This window comes from Hyperolius riggenbachi, chromosome 7 (genome assembly GCF_040937935.1).
Source record: "Hyperolius riggenbachi isolate aHypRig1 chromosome 7, aHypRig1.pri, whole genome shotgun sequence".
Taxonomy (NCBI): Eukaryota; Metazoa; Chordata; class Amphibia; order Anura; family Hyperoliidae; genus Hyperolius; species Hyperolius riggenbachi.
The window spans coordinates 205,563,421-205,588,437 of NC_090652.1; the positions used below are offsets into that span (position 1 = coordinate 205,563,421).

General features: G+C 41.7%; 2 protein-coding genes across 2 annotated transcripts in view; one reads left to right on the forward strand and one right to left on the reverse strand.

The window, feature by feature from the left end:
• Positions 1–7,021: 7,021 nt before the first annotated feature.
• On the reverse strand, positions 7,022–25,016 carry DBR1 (debranching RNA lariats 1). The gene is made up of 9 exons (XM_068245064.1): positions 24,534–25,016; positions 21,958–22,199; positions 21,289–21,413; positions 19,580–19,660; positions 18,355–18,440; positions 16,736–16,960; positions 15,210–15,287; positions 14,954–15,099; positions 7,022–7,804 (listed from the first exon to the last, which is right to left on the reverse strand). The coding sequence occupies exons 2-9, from the start codon at positions 22,152–22,154 to the stop codon at positions 7,156–7,158; spliced, it is 1,587 nt and encodes a 528-aa protein (XP_068101165.1). The 5' UTR covers positions 22,155–22,199; positions 24,534–25,016; the 3' UTR covers positions 7,022–7,155.
• VPS8 (VPS8 subunit of CORVET complex) overlaps positions 24,680–25,017 on the forward strand; it is a 457,588-nt gene continuing 457,250 nt past the window's right edge. The window contains exon 1 of the mRNA XM_068245033.1: positions 24,680–24,876. The gene's annotated coding sequence lies outside the window, so the exon portion shown is untranslated. The remainder of the gene's footprint in view (positions 24,877–25,017) is intronic.

Sequence of the window (25,017 nt, forward strand, 5' to 3'; positions counted from 1 at the left end):
CACAGATTGTGATCAATTTCAGGCTGAAATCGATTCACAATCTGTTTGCAGAAAAGGTGGCCATACGATCCCTCTCTGCCCAGATTCGAGAGGGATCTGTTGGTCAAATCTGATGGCAAATCGACCAGTGTATGGCCACCTTTGCTCAGGGACAGAAATCTTCCCTCTACTTTATAGGTAGTTTGCACTAATTTTATGTATGGATAAGATCTTCACAACTGTTTATATGTGAACTGCTACTCTGATTTTATTCTAACTAGTAAATATTGTTTTCTGTTAAAAATTGTGTGTCTGATGCATGGAACCCATGTTGAGCATCCATGTTTATATGCCATTTGTTTATGAAAATATGGGTCTCAGGCCCAATAAAAGTTTCCGATACTAAACTTAAAGGACAATTGTATTACACCAGAAACAAGCATGAGGCTAACCTTGTCAGATCTGATAATAATATACACAACAGAGAAAGGCAGTGCTTCTTAGGACAAACTGCATCTGGATGACTGGCAGTACAAGTATGTAGAGCCTACTTATAGACAATGTGCGCACCTTGTATTGAAACCAGATACAACAAATTACTGTTACTGGAGGATAAGTTTCCATAATAGTTTGCATGCAAATTACCAAGTGCTGGACCCTCCCACCACAGTGAAGTCATCTGCAGGAGGGGCCATAACCTAACTAAATTAAAACATGCATATGTATAACCTAGGTGCAAGTAGATGAGAAAGCTTAGGCCTCTTTTCCACAAACTGTTGATAGGCAGTGAAATGCCTCTTAAACTCTCACAACTGCTCACTGCTGCCTGATAACTGCTTGCCGAACATGCAGCTCAACAGTTCGTGGAAAAGAGGCCTTAAACATGCAAAAAGGGAAAATTAAGCACATCACCCAGCCACCTATGAATAGGTACCGACAGATGTGCTGAGCCCCCCAGAGACTAAAAACACACCTTGAATCCAAAACAGAAGCTCTGCATATGCACTAGGTGCAAACATATAAATGGAAGCAGCTAGCTGCAGAATTTACTTACAGTGGAGGAAATAATTATTTGACCCCTCACTGATTTTGTAAGTTTGTCCAATGACAAAGAAATGAAAAGTCTCAGAACAGTATCATTTCAATGGTAGGTTTATTTTAACAGTGGCAGATAGTACATCAAAAGGAAAATCGAAAAATAACCTTCAATAAAAGATAGCAACTGATTTGCATTTCATTGAGTGAAATAAGTTTTTGAACCCTCTAACAATAAAAGACTTAATACTTAGTGGAAAAACCCTTGTTTGCAAGCACAGAGGTCAAACGTTTCTTATAACTGATGACCAAGTTTGCACACATTTTAGGAGGAATGTTGGTCCACTCCTCTTTGCAGATCATCTCTAAATCCCTAAGGCTTCGAGGCTGTCTCTGTGCAACTCTGAGCTTGAGCTCCCTCCATAGGTTTTCTATTGGATTAAGGTCCGGAGACTGACTAGGCCACTCCATGACCTTAATGTGCTTCTTCTTGAGCCACTCCTTTGTTGCCTTTGCTGTATGTTTTGGGTCATTGTCGTGCTGGAACACCCATCCACGACCCATTTTCAGTTTCCTGGCAGAGGGAAGGAGGTTGTCGTTCAGGATTTCACGATACATGGCTCTGTCCATTTTCCCGTTAATGTGATTAAGTTGTCCTGTGCCCTTAGCAGAAAAACACCCCCAAAGCAAAATGTTTCCACCCCCATGCTTGACGGTGGGGACGGTGTTTTGGGGGTCATAGGCAGCATTTTTCTTCCTCCAAACACAGCGAGTTGAGTTAATGCCAAAGAGCTCTATTTTGGTCTCATCAGACCACAGCACCTTCTCCCAGTCACTCACAGAATCATTCAGGTGTTCATTGGCAAACTTCAGACGGGCCTGCACATGTGCCTTCTTGAGCAGGGGTACCTTGCGAGCCCTGCAGGATTTTAATCAATTGCGGTGTAATGTGTTTCCAATGGTTTTCTTGGTGACTGTGGTCCCTGCTAATTTGAGGTCATTCACTAACTCCTCCCGTGTAGTTCTAGGATTCTTTTTCACCTTTCTCAGAACCATTGACACCCCACGAGGTGAGATCTTGCGTGGAGCCCCAGAGCGAGGTCGATTGATGGTCATTTTGTGCTCCTTCCATTTTCGAACAATCACACCAACAGTTGTCACCTTCTCTCCCAGCTTCTTGCTAATGGTTTTGTAGCCCATTCCAGCCTTGTGCAGGTCTACAATTTTGTCTCTGACATCCTTGGACAGCTCTTTGGTCTTTTCCATGTTGGAGAGTTTGGAGTCTGCTTGATTGATTGATTCTGTGGACAGGTGTCTTTTATACAGGTGACTAGCTAAGACAGGTGTCCTTAATGAGGGTGACTAATTGAGTAGAAGTGTCTAACCACTCTGTGGGAGCCAGAACTCTTAATGGTTGGTAGGGGTTCAAAAACTTATTTCACTCAATGAAATGCAAATCAGTTGCTATCTTTTATTTAAAGAGACTCCGTAACAAAAATTGCATCCTGTTTTTAATCATCCTACACGTTCCAAAAGCTATTCTAATGTGTTCTGGCTAACTGCAGCACTTTCTACTAACACAGTCTCTGTAATAAATCAATGTATCTTTCCCCTGTCAGACTTGTCTGCCTGTGTCTGGAAGGCTGCCAAGTTCTTCATTGTTGTGGTTCTGCTATGAACTCCCCTTTATGCACACTGCCTGTGTGTTATTTAGGATTAGAGCAGCTTCTCTCTTCTCTCTCTTATCTTTTACAAGCTGGATAAATCGTCCTCTGAGCTGGCTGGGCTTTCACATACTGAGGAATTACAAACAAGGGCAAAGCTGTTTGCAGGAAGAAAAGAGCAGCCTGAAACTTCAGTGCATGGGGGAAAGAAACACACAAATGATCTCTTGAGATTCAAAAGGAAGGCTGTATACAGCCTGCTTGTGTATGGATGTATTTTCTATGTGTGGACATACTGTACATCAACCTACTTCCTGTTTTGGTGGCCATTTTGTTTGTTTACAAACAAACTTTTAAAAACTGTTTTTAACCACTTTTAATGCGGCGAGGAGCGGCAAAATTGTGACAGAGGGTAATAGGAGATGTCCCCTAACACACTGGTATGTTTACTTTTGAGCGATTTTAACAATACAGATTCTCTTTGTTATTTTTTCGATTTTCCTTTTGATGTGCTATCTGCCACTGTTAAAATAAACCTACTATTGAAATGATACTGTTCTAAGACTTCATTTCTTTGTCATTGGACAAACTTACAAAATCAGTGAGGGGTCAAATAAGTATTTCCTCCACTGTACATTTGTGTACACAACATAGAAAGGCAGCACTTCTTAGGGCAAACTGCCTCTGGATGACTAGCTGCATAAGGCTAGGTTTCCATTTGTGGGAAAATGGGCAGATTCCCCAGCCACGAATTCGGATGGAATTTTGCAGCCTATAGGACTATGCAGAGCATCCGAATTCATGGGCGGGGAAAAATGAGGCCCTGCAGTATAAATGCACACATCACAGTCCGAATCGCATAGCCGTGCATAGCGCGGCTAGAGGAATTCGGCTGCGAGACAGGTCATAGCTGTGCGCGGCATGCGTCTTGCAAGACGCATGCCGCGCACTAGTGGAAACGAGCCCTTAGTGTGTAGAGCCTAATAGACAACAAAAAATTACTATTATTGGAGGTGACATGACAAGAATATCAAACACCTGATTTGCATATGCTTGTTCAGGTTTTATGGCTAACAGTATTAGAGGCAGAGGATCAGCCGGACTACCAGGCAACTAATAACCATGACAATTCTATAGTACTTTTCTCCCACAGGACTCCAAGCGCTTAGGCTTTCTCATATTCAGAAATTGGTAGTAGGATGAAGTATTAACACAAAACCAATTATGTTTCTGCAAATGCCAAACTGAACAGGTGGGTTTTCAGTCTGAATTTAAACACGTCCAGAGATGCAGCTGTCCTGATCTGCTGAGGTAAGGAGTTCCATAATATGGGAGCGGCATGACAGAAGGCTCTGTGACCAAAAGTTTCCAGGTGGACTCTGGGTAGGACTAGATTTTTAGAACCTGTGAATCTGAGATTGCTACACAGCTGCAACAATTTTATGTATACAGGTCCCAGATTATGTAGTGATTTAACCTCCCTGTCGTTTTAAATCCCCGCGGCCGGTTGTTTTTTTTTTTCCCATCATGTTGCTAACCTAGCGCTAGATGATTTCCCCTCCCACCTTTCCGATCGCTGCTGCCATCAAACCCATCAGTTCTGAACGGGATTTCCTGCAGGGCTTCCCTCATCGCCATGGCGACGAACGGAATGACATCACCGACATGACGTCAGGGGGAGTCACGATCCACACCATAGCGCAGCCTGCCGGTGATTGGCCAGGCTGTGCAAGGGGTCTGCGGGGGCGCCCTCTTTCACGGCAGATTGGCGGCAATCGGGTAAGACACGCAGCTAGAAAAGTGCTAGCTGCGTGTTTAAAAAAAAAAAAAAAAATTTATGCAAATCGGCCCATCAGGGCCTGAGCAATCCAGCGCGTTACTGGACGAGCTGAGCTCGTCCATAACACCCAGGAGGTTAAAAAAGTCAGGCCGATCTTGAATAGGATCCTCCATTTTGTAGTTAGCCAGTGAAGGGAGTGCAGGACTCAACTGGTATTGTTGAAAAGGAAAAATGGCAGCCTCCCATTTCCCTCTCCTTACAGTTGTCCTTTAACCGGTGTCCAAATCCTAAGTTAAACAGCCTACAAGCAAAATACTGTACAGTAGTATAAAATATATCACAAGAATTTTGTGCGCTTTATACTGGTACTGTTGTGGTGATTTCCAATGGAATGACATACAGCATGCAGTGCACCACCTGGACAATGTGCAAGCATAAAGGCTGACTGTATGCTGCACTGTATGGGTCACATTAACATGACCATTGCATTTTTATTTTTTTCAGGATACACCACCATTTTAATAATCAATTAGTAATTTTTATTACTTATCCATAACAAATGTATTGATACACAACATCCTGATACAATTTATCATGATATGGAGTAATAATAAAAAGATAACTAATGTATTATTGAAGTGGTGGTTCAGATATTATCAGGGCTTACTTTGCTGTCTAGTGTTGGGTTATCAAATTCCTGAGTAAAGAAACCGTGCGAGATAATCTTCGGATTGATCGGCGCCTCGCTTAATATAATTTGAATGTGGTCTGAAATTGACCCATTTCCCTTCGGTGTATGGACTGAGTTCCCAGCCCTCCCTGCCTAACTAAAAAATGCTCCTACTGGCCAACTGCAACCATCTCCAGTTATAAGAGATTGGAGTCTGTATTATCAGGCACCACTCTTTAGATGCCTCATTTATAAATGCAATGATCTCAAAGGGGGTAATCTAGTATAAATAGGTGAAAGAAGTTGTGATCTGTAATCAGGGGCTCAGATGTCCATGACACTGAGGGGGTCTGTTCACACACTGCTATGCAAAGCCTCTTCCCAGGCTTCTTCTCTTTGCGAGATGTGGCACAGTGCTGTAAAATAGGCATTTACTTGCATTCTGAAGCAGGTAAGCAGTCCCATTTACTTGCACAGTAGGGCAGCACTGCATTCCAACACAGCCAGCAGTGAGCATTTCCATCCAAAAACATGCTAGTTTCCTGGCTCTCATAGCTATTAAAGATGCTCAGTGATAGTTCCCGCTTACATGCATATTGCATACAGCTTGGAATTCGGCCAATCAGAATAGTGAGGAAGAGCATTTGAATGATCTATTTGCAAAGGTGTACACAGTATGCATTATATTTGCAAGAAACATGCTGATATTTTACTGTTAGCAGCATCACCATCACCCGACTGAATATATCCGCACGGCGGATCGCTCAGAAACAGCCGTATCAGTCCGCCGACAGTGCGTACACACGCCGAACTGTCGTTGGAACGCCCACCCAGCGGGAGGTGACTACGGACCCGTCGTTGCCTCCAGTCCGGCGTGTGTACAGACCTTTACTCCCCTGAAACAAGTTTACAGATCAGGAATTCAGAACATCATATTTTAAAGGACCAGGTGAAGGATTTAGAAAGTATTCTAAACAGGATGGCTGACAGGTCTTTGTCTGCAGCCGCACCATACACAGCGGTCACAGATTTAAAGGCCCATACACACGTCGGACTTTTGCGAACGACTGGTCGTTTGAACGTCCCGTTCAGTCTGCACGCCAAATCGGGCGTGTGTACAGACTGTCGTTCGGGTGATAAGACTGGTCTTGAGCGATCCGCCGGGCAGATCGCTCAAAATCAGTCTTATCACCCGAACGACAGTCTGTACACACCCCCGATTTGGCGTGTGGACGACTGAACGTTCAAACGACCCGCCGTTCGCAAAAGTCTGACATGTGTATGGGCCTTTATGGTAACAGTACAGAGCAGAACCTTAATTAAAAACAAATACAACAAAAATAACTTAAAAAAAAAAAAAGGTCCTGATTTATTTTACATTAAAGCGCCCATAGCCTTTAAAGTAAAAAACACATTCAACTGATGTAAAGGTTTTCTATACATATATACATTCACACCCCAGAAGTATAATCAGGAAAGTAGAATCAAAGAAACTCAGATGGGCACTTTTAAAGAGTAATTCCACCCAAAATGGATTTCTCTTGCTGCAGTGCTCATTCCCCACAAGTATTCACCACTGGAAACCAACCCAGAAGGGATTAAGGAGAAAGGGGGGGGGGGGGGGGTCCTTATGAACAAATGGCATACATTGAAGTGGGCAAAGCAGGCAACAGATTTTTTTTTTGTCTTTAAAATTAGCATTACATGTGTTTTAATCGGTCATGCACATGAAACCCAGAGATATTCTTGCTGTTCCACTGTAACAAGACAAGAGCTGGCAGATGCTATAAAATTTCAACAAAAAGAAATCCATTTTCAGCTGAGCTACTTTCAATAAAAAAAAAATTATATATAAAATTGATTACTTTACAGCAGACAAATATACCATAACCATTATTAAAATATATACAATAAAATATATTTTTAAGTTGACATAATGCAGAGCCTCTACCAGAGATGCTGCCATAAAAGCTGGTTTTAAAGTAACTAGAATAGTCCACATCCCAGAAAAAGTGCTAATGTGGTTATTAATCTTCATCCTGATCTGTGTAGATGGACTGGTTTCGCCTTTTGATCCGCATATTGCCTCGCCCATTCTCATCACTCAGCCTTTTTAATGGTTTCTCTGAAGTCTTGCCTTCTCCATCAGTTTGACTGCTCTCTGAACGTTCTTGTTCATCATTGTTTGAATCCATAGCATCGTCTGAGGAATCTTTCAGCAAATTGAGATTTGGAAACCTTGGGGTATACTCTGGAGAGGGCTCTGCAGAACGCGCAGAGTTCTCCGCTTCTTCTTCTTCCTCCTCCAACTCCTCATTGTCATCATCCAGAGTTATCTCATCAGGATTGTTTGAGGAAGAAAGGAATGAAGCATCAGTGCTGTACTCACTGGGTTCATCTACTGAACCACTGCTGTCTACATCTTCTTCTGCAGGATCCGACTCCAAACATTCATCATACTGTTTGCCAGCTTTAGCATTAAGGTCAATAAGTCCAAAACGGGCACAGAACTCTGTGGTCTGAGGATTAACAACGTGAGAAGGCTCTCTCTTATGCTGAGGGTTGTTCGGGTTGTAACAAGGAATGGTAACTGTGAAATTGAAGGGGATTGTAAGGTCATTGTCCAATTCTTTTAAAATGACTTCTCTGATCTTGTCAGAAGCACTGTAATCCCACCTGGAATGAAACATGAACATACACTACTGTCAGAACACAAAAATATATCCTGTATAATTGAAAAAGTATAAAATTAGGCATAAGTGGACTTCAAAATAACAGTGCATAGGGTACTGAAAATGCAGGTACTGAAAAGTAGCCATAAATGTGGCAGTCTCTCTCAACATTCATATATAAAAAAAAAAAAAAAAAAAAAAAAAAAAAAAAAAAAAACAGTTTGTGAAAGCCACTATTTGCCAAGTATCTCCTGATGGGGCTAATGCTATATGAAGTACTCCCTTGAAACATTCATTGGCAGTAATCGTACATTCAAATGGTATCTAAAGGTCCTCTTACCGGTAACCTATTTCGGTTCCTGGACATAGAAACTACGTTCAGGAACCATGCGCGCTCCCGCAGCCGATCACGCGCGCTCCCGGCCCGCGGTTAGTTAGCCAGGCAATCAGTGAATCGGGCTATGGTGCCCGATCACTGATTCCTCTCCCCCGCTGAAAAAGTGACAGCTTCTCTCGGAAGCTTCGCCTTTTCTGGCTGTTACCTCCCCCATGCGTCGCTCTAAGCGTGTTACGCTTAGAGTGACGTCATGTAAACAAACTCATGGCCGCCATCTTGTGGCCAAAAAGTAATACTACAACCAAAAAAAACAAAAAACAAAAAAAAAACAAAAACAACACACATTTACATTTTAAATCTATTGTTTACATCCCACCCTCCCAAAACTACCCAAATAAAATGTTTAATATAAAAAAAAAAAAAAAAAAAACAAGTAAATATTTACCTAAGGGTCTAAACTTTTTAAATATCAATGTAAAGAATATATATATATATATATATTTTTTTTTTTTTTTTTTATTTTAAACTTAAATAGTGATAGATGCAAAACGGAAAAAAATGCACCTTTAATTCCGAATAAAATATTGTCGCCATACATTGTGATAGGTATTGTATATGAGAAAAGAAGCCCAGTATCAAGACCATAATAATATAGGATCATGACTCATATCTCAAAACAATGAAAACTTTATTGGGGACTTAGTTTTCATTGTTTTGAGATATGAGTCATGATCCTATATTATTATGGTCTTGATACTGGGCTTCTTTTCTCATATACAATAGTGGTTTTTACAGCCCATTGGAGACACAATTGCTTACATGCTCTGTGCATTTAGTATGCATAGATTTATAGCTCTATTTTTGTTTGTGTTGTTTGATACATTGTGATAGGGACATAATTTTAACGGTGTAATAACCGGGACATATGGGCAAATACAATATGTGACTTAATTATGAGGCATGTAATATTTTAAAACTATAATGGCTGAAAACTGAGAAATAATGATTTTTTCAGTTTTTTTCTCATTCTTCCTGTTAAAATGCATTTACAGTAAAGTGGCTCTTTACAAAATGTACCCCCCAAAGAAAGCCTAATTGGTGGCGGAAAAAACAAGATATAGATCAGTTCATTGTGATAAGTAGTGATAAAGTAATAGGCTAATGAATGGGAGGTGAACTTTTGTCAAGTGAAAACGACGGAACGCGAATGGGTTAAACAGATAAAAGTCGACTGCTTCAAGCACAAAACCCAAGTACTACAAAATGAGAATCTGCAGCCTATGAGAACCACTACATTTCACTGGCTGGATTCCAGTCCACAAAACCGCAGTGGGAGCACAATACCCTATTCAGAGACTTCATGGGATCCTCAAAACCAAATTGACACCCTTGAGCAAACCTGAAGCAAAAATAAACCTATGAGATAACTGTACATGTAGTGCAGCTAAGAAAAGCGCAAAGAAAAAGTCACTGTTTTCCAGTACAGGAAGAGTTAAACTTCAGTTATCTTCTCTGAGCTATTAGTTGAGTCTAATACAGTACTGTTTTCTCAAGCACTTAAACAGCCAAGAAACCACGAGACAGCTTCCGATAAGTTTTTACTGCAAGAAAGTTAAAAGGATAATTAACTCTGCTCTATTTTATAGCTTAAACTATTAAAGCGGATCCGAGATGAAAAACTAACTATAACAAGTAACTTGTCTATATATCTTATTTAAAGTTTACACATCAAAACTAGCTGCAAACAGCTTTAATAGAAGAATATTTCTTCCTGTGATACAATGACAGCAGCTATGTTGCTTGTAAACATTACACAGAGGCAGGCTTATCTGCATCTTAAACAAAGAAAACTAATCTCCCCTCCTCCCCTCTGCCTCTGAAATCTCTGGCTAGTAATACCTCCCCCTCCTTCTGCCCAGACTGAGCTCCCATGAGCCCTTGCTACTGTCTGAAAGTGCCTTGGCTCTCTGAAAACATGTGGGAGTGGCTTAGTTTATAGGGAATTAGAGCGTTAAAACAAAAACAAAGTATTTGGCTTGAGGAATGTCCTATAAACAATAGGAAATGAACACAATTATGCAATGAGTAAAAGTTCATTTCAGATCCACTTTAACCTCTTGAGGACTGCAGGGCTAAACCCCCCTAGTGACCAGGCCATTTTGAGTAAAACTGGCCACTGCAGCTTTAAGGCCAAGCTGCAGGGCCGCACAACACAGCACACAAGTGATCACCCCCCCCATTTTCTCCCCACCAACAGAGCTCTGTTGGTGGGGTCTGATCGCTCCCCCCATGTTTATTTTTTTCATTGTAAATATTATTGTTCCTGTTTTCTTTAAAAAACAAACTGTTTCTTTAAACCCTCTCCCTCCCTCCCCACAGCCAGCCAATTACGGCGATCGGCTGTCATAGGCTTCTGCCTGAGAGAGCCGATCGCTCTCGTCCCCCAGGGGGACAGCCGTGTCACATGGCTGTCCCTAGTGCAGCGCTGCTGCTGATCGCAGCGCTGCACAGTCTAAATAGACGGCGATTACGCCGTCTAACAGTCGAGACTGAAGGCGGGGCGGAACTCCACCCCCCCAAGCAGGAGACGCGCGCGCAGCCTGCGCGCGATCTCCTGCAAAACAGAGCCCCAGGACTTTACGCCAATTGGCGTTAGGCGGTCCTGGGGCTGCCGCTGCGGCCACGCCCATCGGCGTGACACGGTCAGCGAACGGTTTAAGTGTGGTATGTAAACTGCAAATATGACAGAATGATGCATTGATGCAAGTTATTAAAAGAAAAAATATGAGACTTTTCTTTGCTACTAATGTTCTATTCATTATCCATACTACACGAACAATTCATCATTATATAATTTTTTTTTCCTCAATAAAAGCAGTCAGGGTCCAACCTTATAGCTCATGTATCTACACTTATTGTAGGATTTTGTATTATGTACAGTGCTATGGAAGATGTAGGTGCAATATAAATAAAGACATTGTTTTATCTACTTCCGTACCACAGGATTTTTTTCCCCTTCAAAAAGAGGAATTTTTACATCACTCTCCTCCCATTCATTCGCCAATAACGTATTGCTACTTATCACACAAATGATCTATATATTTTTTGCGGAACAAACTAGGCTTTCTTTGGGCAGTATTTTTCGCTAAGAATTTTATTTTATATGCATTTTGCAGGGAAAAATTCACCATTTCTCAGCTTTCAGCCATTGTGGTTTAAGAATAAAAATGTGCTATTGATAAAACAGACACATTTGTGTGTGTTTTTGTTTTAATACTAGAAACAGCAATATACCCTCATGACATACAAAAAATAAAAATGGTGCTACACTAACTTTTTTTTTTTTTTTTTTTAATCAGAGCCTGTGCTGCTGCCTGAAGCTCTGATTCATCACAGGCACGATAAGAACGGCTGTTTCTCATTCCCTGATCACTGGGGACAAGATTGCGGTGCATGCGAATGAGAGAGATGTGACCACCGTGAGCGGCGGCAGTAAGTAAACAGTACACATATCTACGCCCCTAAACAAAGTGATGTATAAAGGGAAGTAGATATGCGTAGCAAGAGCGCTGAATTGGATAATTTCCCTACAGGTGTATTCAGTATCTAAATAGACAACCTAAAAATTTCAATTCAAATATGGTCCAAATTTGCCCAAGCACAGGCATCATTTAGCATTAGGCAGGGGACGCACTTGTCTCTCAGATTTCCATGCACATTTTTATGCATACATATCAGGGCTGTGGAGTCGGAGTAATTTTGGGCACCCGGAGTCAGAGTCGTTGATTTCATAAACTGAGGAGTGGGATGATTTTTGTACAAAATTCACAGCCCTGTTAAAGAGAACCCGAGGTGGGAATTACTAATACTATTGGGGCACAGAGGCTGGTTGTGCACACTAAGACCAGCCTCTGTTGCCCCATCGTATGCCTCCATGTCCCCCCTGCTCGCCGCTATAGACCCCGCAGTGCTGGCGACACGCAGCGTGTCGCCAGCACAATGTTTACCTTAGCTCTGTCTATCAGCGCCGCTCCCCCGCATCGGCGCACCCGCCCGTGTCCCTTCCCTCCCGCTGATAGGAGGGAAGTGGCGCGGGCGGGTAGCGGCAATGCGGAGGAGGCGGGGGAGCGGCGCTGATAGACAGCGCTAAGGTAAACATTGTGCTGGCGACGCTCTGCGGGGTCTATAGCGGCGAGCAGGGGGGACATGGAGGCATACGATGGGGCAACAGAGGCTGGTCTTAGTGTGCGCAACCAGCCTCTGTGCCCCAATAGTATTAGTAATTCCCACCTCGGGTTCTCTTTAAGTATTAGACTAAGGAGTCGGAGCCATTTTGGGTACCTGGAGTTGGAGTTGAAAGATTTTTGTACGGACTCCAAAGCCCTGATACATTTTCTAGACACTAGTAAGTTTAAAGGCTCTTTTGGTGGGGCTGCTGCTGCTCAATTTTTATCCCCCCACTGGTCTGACTGTAAGGGGGAAGGCATAGACTGAATCTCTCTAAGGTTTGGTGCACACCAGAGCGGTTCTGGAGTGTTTTTTAAAACGCTTGCTGGGGGGAAACCGCTTGGCTAATGAAAGTGAATGGGATGGTGCACGCAAACTTGGGGGCTGCAGCAGGTTTTAGATTTCTGAGGCGTTTCTGCATCAATGTTAAAGTATAAGAAATGTGGCAAACAGCTCTGAAAACGCTAGATCAGAGTAGTTTTCCAGGTGTTGTTACAGAAGCTGTTCAGTAACAGCTTTACTGTAACAATATTTTAAATCTGCTACACAAAAAAAACAATCCAAAAACTGCTAGGCATGTTTAGAAAACCTCTCTAAACATGCCTAGAATCACTCTGAAAATCTGCTTCAAAAAACCTCTAGCGTTTTGCGGATCTGCTGGAGTAGGGGGTCAGGAACCTTTTTGCCTGAGAGAGCCATAAACGCCACATATTTTGAAATGTAATTCCGTGAGAGCCATACAATGTTTCAAACTGAGACAGTAGGTTTCACGTCCCTGTTCCCATAGTAATGTGTATACAGTCGATCCGCTGGGCAGCAGAAGTGTCAGACACGTCTTCAGCTTCTCTGGCTCTCAGGGAAATTGCTGATGTTACTGAAACCCAAGACAGGAGGAATACTGACTAACAGCTTGTACAATTAGGTAGCTAACTTGGGGTTTGATTCACTTTGTAGGACGAGATCCCCGCACTTTAGCCCAATAGGCTTCCTGTCGAGTGACAGGCAGCCTATTGGGGAAATCAAAGTGCGGGGATCTCGTCCTAGAAAGTCACTGGACCCGACAGGCGGAGCAGTGCTTTTCAGCGCTGCTAGATTTGGGCGCAGCCGGCGCCTCCATAGACTTCAATAGGAATCATTCCTATTGAAGCGCTCAGTGAGTAACGTCGGCTCCGTCAGAAGACAGAGCCGAAGTTGCTTAAAAACATAATAATTCGGCCTCCAGCAATCGCTGGAATCCGAATTATTTCATTCCCCCACTATCCATGTCGGCCTGGAGGGGGAATAGTAATTAAATCGGCCCGGACTTGTGCAGAAGCAGGATCAGCTATATACCGCTGTATCCTGCGCCCAAGTCTACCGGCGCCGATTTCAAATGTACGCCCGACAGGGCCCAGAGTGGGACAATTGGAGCAGCAGTTTTGGGGTAGCGTGAGTAAGTTAGTATTGCATGCTACAGCAGTAGCGTGCCTACTTTGAAAATTTTACTTGTGCTACCACACTAAGCTGTGCTGCTTGAGCAGCTTGGTAAATCAACCCCGAACTGATTTGTTTGTGAGCCAGATGTAGCCATCAAAAGAGCCACATCTGGCTCCCGAGCCATAGGTTTCCTACCCCTGTGCTAGAGGTTTTTGGTGTGCACTGGGCCTAAAGGTGGGTACACACGTCAGATTAAAAAAAAAAAAAAAGTCTTTGGAAAATGAAAGATCATACCAATTTTACCACCTTCCATGTAGTACGAGAGCCATACCTACACAGTCTATTCTATGGAGCTGAACTCCCCATCAGATAAAAATCTTTGCAAGATGCTACACACAAAGACGCTGTACACATGCAACAGATCAGTATCTGCAAAAAAATCTGTTCCTGAAAAAGATCTGTTCCTGCAAAATGCATTCAAAGTCTGATATCTGCAGATCTCATACACACCTTGTTTAACGGACAATTATCTGTAGATCAGATCCACCAGGTTGGATCTTCAGATCGACAGATAATTGTCTGATCTGCAGATGAATGTCCATTAAACAAGGTGTGTATGAGGATCTGCAGATGTCATAGACTGAAGGCATTTTGCAGGAATGGATCTTTTGCAGGGATCGATCTTTTGCAGATACTGATCTGTTGCATGTGTACAGCATCTTTGTGTGCAGCATCTTGCAAAGATTTTTATCTGATGGGGAGTTCAGCTCCATAGAATAGACTGTAGGTATGGCTCTTATACTACATGGAAGGGGGTAAAATTGGTCTGATCTTTCATTTTCAAAAGACTATGGTCTGATGTGTGTATGTGGCCTAAGACTGCAGACTATAGCAAATACAGTCTGGAGCAGAAGGTGGCCAGTGTCTTAACTCTTAATCAGGTACTTCAAAAGTAATCTGACATTGGCTAATTCAGGAACTTGGACACAAATTAAAGCTAGCTCTATAACAGAATTACTACACAAATTATGGAAAACAGGCAATTTTTTGGGAGCAAAATTTCATTGACTCCCCAACAGTGTATACACATTTAGAGTTTGCATAGAAAGTGCAGAAGCAGTATGACCACATGTTCATCACATAAATTAGTTGAAGGTTAGCTCTTCACCTCACCTGTTATGTAGACCATTGTTCTCAGGCATGTTCCATTGTTTGGCAGTAAAATTGAGAAGATCTCTAGTAGCTTTCAGAACACATAGCCATTCCAGATCATACTCTAAGCAGTCAGGCTTGCTGGGATCATGTTTCACTTCTACAATCTAATAAAAAAAAAAAAAAGAAAAAAAAAAAGAAAGAATTTACTTTTTTCAGCTTTATTTTTTTTATAACGAACAACTGAAGCCAATGTCCCAAAGTTAACTGTTCTTACCTGAAGAAACTCCCGATGTGCTAGACATTTGTCTAGTGCCAGGAATTTGGTTGCTTTAGGTAGACTTCCCTCTTTAGTCTATTAAAAAAGGAAGAGTATATTGGTTATACACTCAGAAAAGCCCATCTCAGTGTATTACTTTATATAGCTTTAGGGCAGAACTGGTCAAATGCTGAATCCTGTCAATACCTCCGTGGAATCGCATTGTAGCGCAAAACGGCCATTAGGCAGCTATACTCTGCACCCACCATCCACTGTACTGCGCACCAGGACCAGTATGTGCACCAGTTTTCTGCTTTGTTGCACATGTTAGTATCTGGAATGCTGTTGATTGCACTTTAGAATGAAAAACTGTTTATGCTTGCAGTGCCAACAAAAGTCTTTCTTCTTCGATGTATAAAATAAAAATTGGTTCAAACAAAGGTATAGTGAAAGTCAAGCTTGACTTTTAGGGACCTTACACAACAAATGCGTTGCATTAGAGTAGGGGTAACCAAAATTAGACGGCAACAAAGTCCCAAAACGTTGCATGCGGTAAAACACACAGCTGATGAATTTCTCTATTTGCATGTGCCCCTAAAAAGGTGCAAGCTTCGCAAAAGGCACACGCGCACTGCAATTAAAGGAAAACTTGCGTTGCCATTTGGTAACTATAGTGTGTCATGACACACATTAATGCATAAAGCACGGCAACTGTGTGTTGGGTTGCAACGCATCATTACGTAGTAAGTGTAGGCTACAGAGGAAAAAGTCACACTGCATTAGTGTGTCAGTTTCAATGAGATTTAACACATTCGGTGCGAAGGCCCTTAATCAGTCTTTATAAAAATGTAAGAATGTGGTCACTATGGAAGACAGCTCCACGTCTGCTCTAGTTTTCATGCATCATCAAGAGGTTTCCTATACTAAGGCCTGGTGCACACCAGAGGAGTTTTTCTGAGCGTTTTAAGTTTTTAAATCTGCTGCTAATGTTATCCTATGTGTCTGTTCACACTGGAGCAATGAGGTTTTGTGAAAAAACAACATAGCATTACATTGGGAAGAGAGGTTTCAAAAGCTCTTCCAAGGTTTTTTTTTTTTTTTTTTTTACAAAACCTCATTGCTCCAGTGTGCACAGACACAAAGGATAACATTAGCAGCAGATTTAAAAACTCAAACCGCTCAGAAAAACTCCTCTGGTGTGCACCAGGCCTTAGTATAGGAAACCTCTTGATGATGCATGAAAACTAGAGAAGACGTGGAGCTGTCTTCCATAGTGACCACATTCTTACATTTTTATAAAGACTGATTAAGGGCCTTCGCACCGAATGTGTTAAATCGCATTGAAACTGACACACTAATGCAATGTGACTTTTTCCTCTGTATTATATATACACACACATATAACACAGAAAATGGCAGCCTTTTCCAAACTGCTAAAGTGCATCTAGCCAAACTTGCTCAGATGCAACGGCTTCCAGTCCAGGAAATTTGCTGTACAGACAAACAAAATAAATCAAGAATACACAAAAACAAACAGGAATTACCTGGTGTTGCATGAAAGCAGCAAACTTCACATGGAGGTGGGCAGAAAACCAGTAGGATGGCTGGAGGTGGTGCAGGAGTTCAGCAGCTGCAGGGCTGCCTAAGGTGTTGTTCTCCACCTCTTGTCTAAAAAAGTCCTTTTTCTTTAGCAGCTGATTCTTGTTACCATAGTGATAAATGCTGCGTGGCCAGTCGTGTGACATGAAGACCTCCATGGGTTCTTTTAGCTGTGATAAATGAGAAAATAGATTACCGGTTGACATAAGTTTTCTATTCAAAAATTAAATTTCTTTAAAATTTAACTGTCCTGCATATTCATACTCCATTGAGTAAAACATTCATTTTGAACACAAAGGTCCTCTTATAGTTCAATTCAATGCTACTGTATCTTCATTTTAGACCTTCAAGTCACTGATCGGTAGAAAGTAGAGAACAAATTACAACACCTGATCCGTTTACTCATTCTAAATCTGTTACGGAGGAAATACTGATGGGATTTAGGATCAAAAATGAAAGCCAATTTGCGTGCATTTTTTTTTCAAGGATGTTAGCAATATTTTCCTCTATGTTTGGGTTTTCTCTCAATACATCACATTTCATTTACACATTAACATTTTGGATTAACGTGAGAAAATAGTAAGCAACATGCCAAATGTTTGCGCGACTAGTGCAGAGGTGCCCACAGTGCAGCATGCAACATTTTTACACGTTACAGATCTTCCCCTTGCCTGAGGAATGGAAGTTTATATGGCAAGGCATTTTACTCTACATATGCCCGATTGGACACCTGTCCCTCACATGAGCTATATGTACATGTTCTATTCTACCTGGCAAGACCTATATATATATAAGGGGGGAGGGGGGGGGGGCAAAACAGAAAAATAGGTAGGTATATAGTTTTTGGGAGGAAAAATTACAAAACACTTTTCTATGACAGTGCTTGGCTATTGTCTGCTACTGAAATGAAGTGCTGCATTAGCATAATTTGCATTAAAATTCCCTTTTTAGTCTGTGAATGAAATAGTCCGAAAATAACTAATCCAATGAATGAAAATACAAAAATGACCACAGATGGCTTGCAAGCAACTTCCTGCTCAGTAAAATTACTCTTGGAGAATTGCCCACGTGCATTTACATTACAGCTAGCGGTCTTCTCAGCAAAGGGAGTGATGTTCCTTGCAAGATGAAACACTACTGTCAGCAGTCCAACTTGTGACAGCAAAACATCACTCCTGTCCCTTGCAAGGCCACGGCTGTAATTTAAATGCACATGTTCAGTTCCCTGCCTGGAAATATAGAATATGATCTAATATTTCACAGAAATGTGCCCCCGGTTTGGATGGTAAATTTATAATAACAATAATAGTAGTAATAATAATAAAAAAGTAAGTCATAATTTTCAATGCAGTTATTGTCCCAAACAAAAAACATTTGCTGGTCTAAAAGGTTAGTCAGGAAAACTTGAGGGCAACCGGGTATTTGTTCAAAATTGGGATTTCTCGTTTTCAGTTTAGCTCTACATGTTGCAGCAGTAAATACGTTGGTAAATTTAAGGTGCCTGTTTCAGTCCCAAGTGGGTTCTTCTGCTTATCTGTGCTGCTCTTTGGGCACCCCTGCTCACCTGCTTCAGTTTAAAGACTTCTATGTTCCGCACATGGTAAGCACTTCTAATGGTTTCTCTATTATATGGAGGGTGTTCATAATGACCTATAGGAATGACAGAATTATGTAAATGAAGGATGCAAGTCTGAACTCCTAAAAGGGAGCATATTTAAATAGTAAAAAAACAGCAAAAAAAGGGGACATATTCTACAACAGATACAGACATTAATAAAATCTTTAAAGATGTTAGAACCTTCAGCCACACTACAAGGACTGTGGTCTATGTCTCCATTAAAGAGAGTTTCCTCTTACTTGCAGTAAGCTTTTCAGCAGGGACAGCGGCAATAAAACCAACTCAGACATATTTTCTACCCCTTCCCCAAGTTTTTTTTTTCTTTTTAAGTTCATTAGTGTTCCACCTTATTAGCCCCCAATAAAACCACACTTTATTACCTTACATATAAGGAACAGAATGAAGGAAGAGCTATCAGAAAATAAAAGCACTGCTATAGTGTCCCTGTCTAAGCTACAAAATGGCTATTTCTGCCATATTTGGTATCCAATTCAAAGGATGGGTGCATTTATCTCAGACATTACAAATTCATAACTGATGCACTCTGCTTTAAAGAGACTAACAAAATGTTCAGCCTTATTTCTTCTATCCTATAAGTTCCTATACCTGTTCTAATGTGGTCTGTCTTACTGCAGCCATTCTTAGTTGCAGTGACTGCATTATCTCTGTTATATAATCTAATCTTCTTTCCTCTGACTGCTTTGTCGGGCTCAGGCAGGAATGTGCTGCTCTGCTTGTGATAGGATAGAAGCTATACACACCCTCTCCACGCCCCCTGCAGGCTCTGTGCGAGTCAGACTGAGCTCCTCTCAGCCTATCACAAGCTGGTTAGCAGCCATGTCTTGTTTGTAAACACTGCCTAAAACTGGCAATTACAAGCCGGGATTGCAGAAGGGAGTGGCAGAATCAGCACAGAGGGGCCCAGGAGAACATAATTGGCGCACACTGAGTAACTTCGGCTCAGTCAGATGACGGAGCTGAAGTTACTTTTAAAACACTGCAATTTGGCCGCCAGCAATAGCAGGAAGATGAATTACATCATTCCCCACCATCCATGTGGACCTGGAGGAGGAATAGTAATTAACGCCGGGACTTGAGCAGCAGCGGAATAAGCCATATATCAGCTGTATCCTGGCAGCGATTTCATGCGTGATGGTATACTTTTGCTTACCTTTTCGATAGTCATGTGATTTAAAGATTCCTGATATTCCTCCAATTCTCACACCTCGATATTTCACAACACCGGCATAACCTAAAACACAGGGGGAGCGGAGAGAAAATGGACTTAAAGTTACATGGATGTTTTAGATCTGAATGAACTTTTTCAAACTTGTTATTTTTAACTAGGATTAATACACAACAAAATTGTCAAGGATGTGCTTATGAGGAGTACTTTCCATGCAATATCAGTAGCCTAAAGCATTCACAACTTGAATACTTTTTTGATCACAGCTAACAAACATTTATTTTACACCTGTTCGGTACGAAAAGCCATTTGGTCCGGTTTACTGTTTTACCAAAATGAATTAACAGCAGGAAAGGAAAGTTCCGCTACACCAATGGCTGGGTGAAAAAAAAATAATAATCTCCATTTATTGTCACATCAGTGAGTATAAAAAGTTAAAAAAATCTCACACGCATCGGAGCTCATGGCCCCTTAATCATAGCTTACATTTTGTTACAAAGCACTGGTTTAAATAGTCTAGTGCCGTCCCACCACAAGGGGGGGGGGGGGGGGGGGAGGCGTGGCCGGAGGCCTTAAAGTAACACCACATTAAAATGTGGTATCTCCACATTAAAATGGCAAAAGCCAGAATATTAAATTACATAAAACCAATCATGTTACATACACAACAACAAGTGCAAGAATACAATGTCAAGTTATCCAGTAGCACAAGAAAATTAATGATAACAGTTATGATGTAAAATTTTCAAAAATCTTCGTTAATACAATAAACTAGACCCTAACTTTATAAAGAATTAGCATAGAGGATTCTAGCTAAAGTAAATAGTGATCCGGAAATACTATAATACTAAAAACTGGTGTCATACGTTAGGCTAACATCCATTCTGGAATTTAACCCCTTAGGAATGCACGTACCCAGTCTCCATACCCAAAGGGCCTCTCTTTTCCGTAAAAACCTATACATGTCACCCCCTCTAATAGAACGCGTGACCCTCTCCACCCCATGGAAAAACAAATCCCCTCATATCTCCCTGGTGTGCATTCAAAAAAAATGTCTAGACACGCAGGAGATCTGGGAAATGTAAGCTTTATTTCTAAGGCATCTAGAGGGTCCATCATAATGTTCAGAGATACGTTGGCGTAGAGGTTGTGTGGTACAACCTACATACTGCAGTCTGAAAACGGTGCAACCGGCGAGATAAACCACATAATTCGTATTACAATTTATGTACTGTTTGATCTGAAATTTCACACCATTAGGGGGTGGAAACTATCTCACGAGTTGCACAGTGTACACAGCAATATCTGCAGGTATTAAACCCACATTTGAAAGAACCTGTGTAAGTTAACCAAGTAGGGTCCTTTTTCATCCCAACTGGAGAAAAGGCTTGGGGAGGGCTGGGAAATAAATTAACACAGCTTTTAAGACTTCTGCTCTGTGTGTGGAAACACACAGCCTTTTCAGATCTGCACTATTGGAGTTAGAAAAAAGGTAAGTCAACAAGACCTTAGCCCCTACATTGAAATGATAATGAATTTTGGATGCAAACTGCAGTATGCGTTTCTGTTGTATGTAACCAAGGCATAGTCATTTTCACTATGTTGCAGGTACGTTTTTTACAGGTGTGTTATAGAATGCTATCAAATGCAATAGTTTGACCAAAATCCAAGTCTGCTTAACAGAAAACACTTACCAAGGTAGTAAATGTTTGGGGCAACCCAACCGCCATATGGCAGTTCTTGGAGATGATTTGATGCCTCGTGATTTCCTCCAATGAATATGGTAAGTACTGGAGCTTTCTTTTCTCCAGAATAGTACCTATAAAAACAAATTGACAATAAAAAAAAATGTTAAGTACCTTAATACCCTATGTGGTTTAATATATACCAAATTTGTACCAAAGTAGGTGAAACACTACTGTAAAATTATTCTAAGTATAAACTTGCTTTATGGTGGCTTAAAAAGGCATTTTATTGATAAGAGGTGAAAATATCAGCAGGACAAAAAGTGAATGGAATAAGGCCCATTGCCTCTAGGTATGAATACTGTACACTAACCCACCTCCTGCTCCCCCCCAATCATTCCTTTAGATTGCGAGTTCACAAAGGCAGGGCTCTCTCACCCTTTCATGTCTTTGAATGTATTATTAATTTTGTTACTTGGCATACATTTTATTCATCATGCTACATTTGTCACTGTGATTACCAATTCTGTATTTTGTATATTTGTGTTCACCATTTTCTGTATTATGTACCCAGTACTTGTTTCTTACTTTGCACAGCACCACGGAATATGCTGGCCCTTTATAAATCAATTATGTATAAATACTACATAGTAACTCATGTACAGCAAAAAGACGTACTTATAAAAAGTCTGCATTTGACGGTACTTTTGAGGCACAGCCATGCACTTCATGTCTGCCTCATTCCTCACTGCTTGAAAGTCTCCACAGCATAGTAAGAGATCGACCTTTGTGTTCTCCTTCTTCTCCAGGAACTGGATAGTCTCATAGATTTTGTCAAGCTCACCATGGCAGCAACCTTCCACTGCGATCTTCATGTTGTAATCTCAATACAGGGCTATGATGCAGGATTTCTTTGCACTCTGCAGTGAGAAATGGTAAGACTTTTTGTAATGGAAATAACTAGTCATTTTGTTTTAGTTCATTTGTGAAGATGGCACAAAACCCACACCAGGTTTTATTACTGCCGGTGGAACAAGGGACAGTCACATTAACAGCAAAATTAAAGCATTTCATTACATTTTATGATGCATTATTCTTAACAAACATGATTAGCAGGAAGTAATAGCTTAATAAAATGTATGCCTGAAGCAGGGACTTTTTAACCACCTGAGCGGTCTGGACGAGCTCAGCTCGTCCAACACCGCCGGAGGCTGCCGCTCAGGCCCTGCTGGGCCGATTTTAATGAAATAAAAAGCAGCACACGCAGCCGGCACTTTGCCAGCCGCGTGTGCTACCTGATCGCCGCCGCAGCGCGGCGATCCGCCGCGTGCAGCGGCGAAAGAGGGTCCCCCCAGCCGCCCGAGCCCAGCCTAGCCGGAACAGACAGTTCCGGCCAGCGCTAAGGGCTGGATCGGAGGCGGCTGACGTCAGGACGTCGGCTGACGTCCATGACGTCACTCCGCTCGTCGCCATGGCGACGAGGTAAGCGAAACACGGAAGGCCGCTCATTGCGGCCTTCCGTGTTACTTCTGGCCGCCGGAGGCGATCAGAAGAACGCATCCGGAGCGCCATCTAGTGGGCTTTCATGCAGCCAACTTTCAGTTGGCTGCATGGAATAGTTTTTTTTTTATTTAAAAAAAACCCTCCCGCAGCCGCCCTGGCGATCTTATCAGAACGCCAGGGTGGTTAAACACTATAGGAACCCAAAAGCCTAACTTTCTGAAAATACAACTACAAGCTGCTTTGAAACGCTCAAGATTGAAAACAAAGATGGTTATCAAAATGTTCAATTTTCCAGCAGGATGAAGAGAACCCCTTTCACTTCCTGTCTAGTGACTGGAACAGGATGTGGGACAAAATCTCCAATAGAGATTACTCTCTCTGCCAACTGGCTAGAGTCTCACTTTGAACCAATATAATAATGAAATTAAGGTCTTAAAGTTTTTCATATTTTTTTTTTAATTAGGGGGAGGGGGGATACTTTTATATCTACTGAGTTTTAACAGAGTTCTTAATTAAATATATCCACATGTGGCTAGTATAAAATGTATTAGCTACCTGACTCCTGGGTTCTCTCCACACATATTACACAAACAAATGCCTTCTTCAAGTGAGTTTTCTTAATCTTTGCACATGATTTCTATAATGATTGCTACTTTCAGTAATAGCAAAAAGAATGTACAGCTACACATTTCAGACATGTCCAGCTTCCCTCAGGATTGGCCTAAAGCTACGTACACACATGCGACAACGATCATTCGTTGTCAACGACGAACGAACTTTTAATTGATGAAAGAACGACCTAAGTAAAGTTACTTTTAAAAGTTGTGTAACGATCAGATCGTTAGAACGAACGTTACATCGCGTAAAAGCAACTATTGCGCCTGCGCATCAAAATGAAAAGTTCCATGGAGAAATAGTGAAATGCGCATGTCAAGCCTAGTACGACCGACCGTTTCCAACGCTGTACTACTCTTGCAAACGATCGTCGTTGGAAAAAATCCACCAAGGTAGATCGTTCGTTTTTAACGATCTAGCTCGTCCGTCGTTAGACTTAATAGTCGTCGGCTGCTTTTTTTAAACGATCGTCGTTGGGAACGATCGTTTCAAACGACTATAGTCGCATGTGTGTACGCACCTTTAGACTATGACGGACATAGGACTATGGTAGGGATTGAATTGTGAGCAGAAGGGCAATGAGCGACAAGACTATGTACTCAATAAAATGCTGCAACAAAAGATAGCAGCAGTATATACAAAAACATGTATTGCCTTAGAAAACCCCAGGGGTTTTCTTTAAAAGGCAACCGCTGCTACAAAGCTTGAGAAATGCACAGAACCTCTAAAATTACTAAGGCCACCAATAAAAATAAAATCCTGATTGTACAATCTTACCAAAGCTATGTAATGACCATAACATTTTTATAGTGCTTTTCTCCAATAGGACTCAAAGTGCTTAGGCTCTCTCAGTTTCAGTAATTGGTAGTAGGAAGGAGTATTAACACAGGATAAAAATATATTTCTGAAAATGCTAACCTGAACAGGTAAAGCATACTTTAGGTGGTCCCTCATATATAAGTGGTAAGATTGTACACTTACGATTGTCACTGTGCTTGAGTAAACCACTCTGGCTCGGTGCCTTGGCTTTACCCAAGGCCGCAACCTTCCCGTACAGCAATATCAAATATCCAACTATGCATGCAAGTGCCTAACATTCCACATACCCCTCAGCGAGCAAACCAAGCCCTCCTTACCTGAGCCACAGCTCTGCAGCCACCACCTGCCTCGCACAGCTCTCTGTCTCTCCAGTTACTGCAGCCTTGCAAGAGTAACCACGTATTATCCGCAGCCTGGTAACCGGAAGTTGTCCGGCTCGCTCTGACGTCACCAAAAGGCGTTTACTTTTAGCGAACTGTTTTCATTGGTCGAGTTTCCTAGTTGTATTCAAACAGGAACAACAAATTATTTTAGCATACCGGGGTGCCTTCCCTTTTGTATAGTCCAACATTTCTATAGAAGTGCTTGCTATGAATGTACAGCTTATGCGCAGGGAGAGAGAATCTTGTATAATCGGTTGGCACATGCGCACATAGAAAGGTGGGTCTAGTGCGGCCATGTTTAGAGTGGTACGAGCCAGCGCATTAGTAATACGGTGTAATGTTTGCTTGAGCTGCCCGGAAGCTCCTTTCCACACTGAGTAGGACGCATGCTCAGTGTGAAGTTAATGATGCTGCTGGA

Bases quoted from the DNA above. Each gene is read 5' to 3' on its own strand.
- DBR1 (XM_068245064.1), bottom strand. From the start codon at position 22,154: ATGAAGATCGCAGTGGAAGGTTGCTGCCATGGTGAGCTTGACAAAATC. The intron at 15,288-16,735 runs GTAATTCCTGTT...CTTTTTTAATAG, and splicing joins CTGCTTTCATGCAACACCAG to ACTAAAGAGGGAAGTCTACC. The intron at 15,100-15,209 runs GTAAGAACAGTT...TTTTTTTATTAG, and splicing joins CACATCGGGAGTTTCTTCAG to ATTGTAGAAGTGAAACATGA.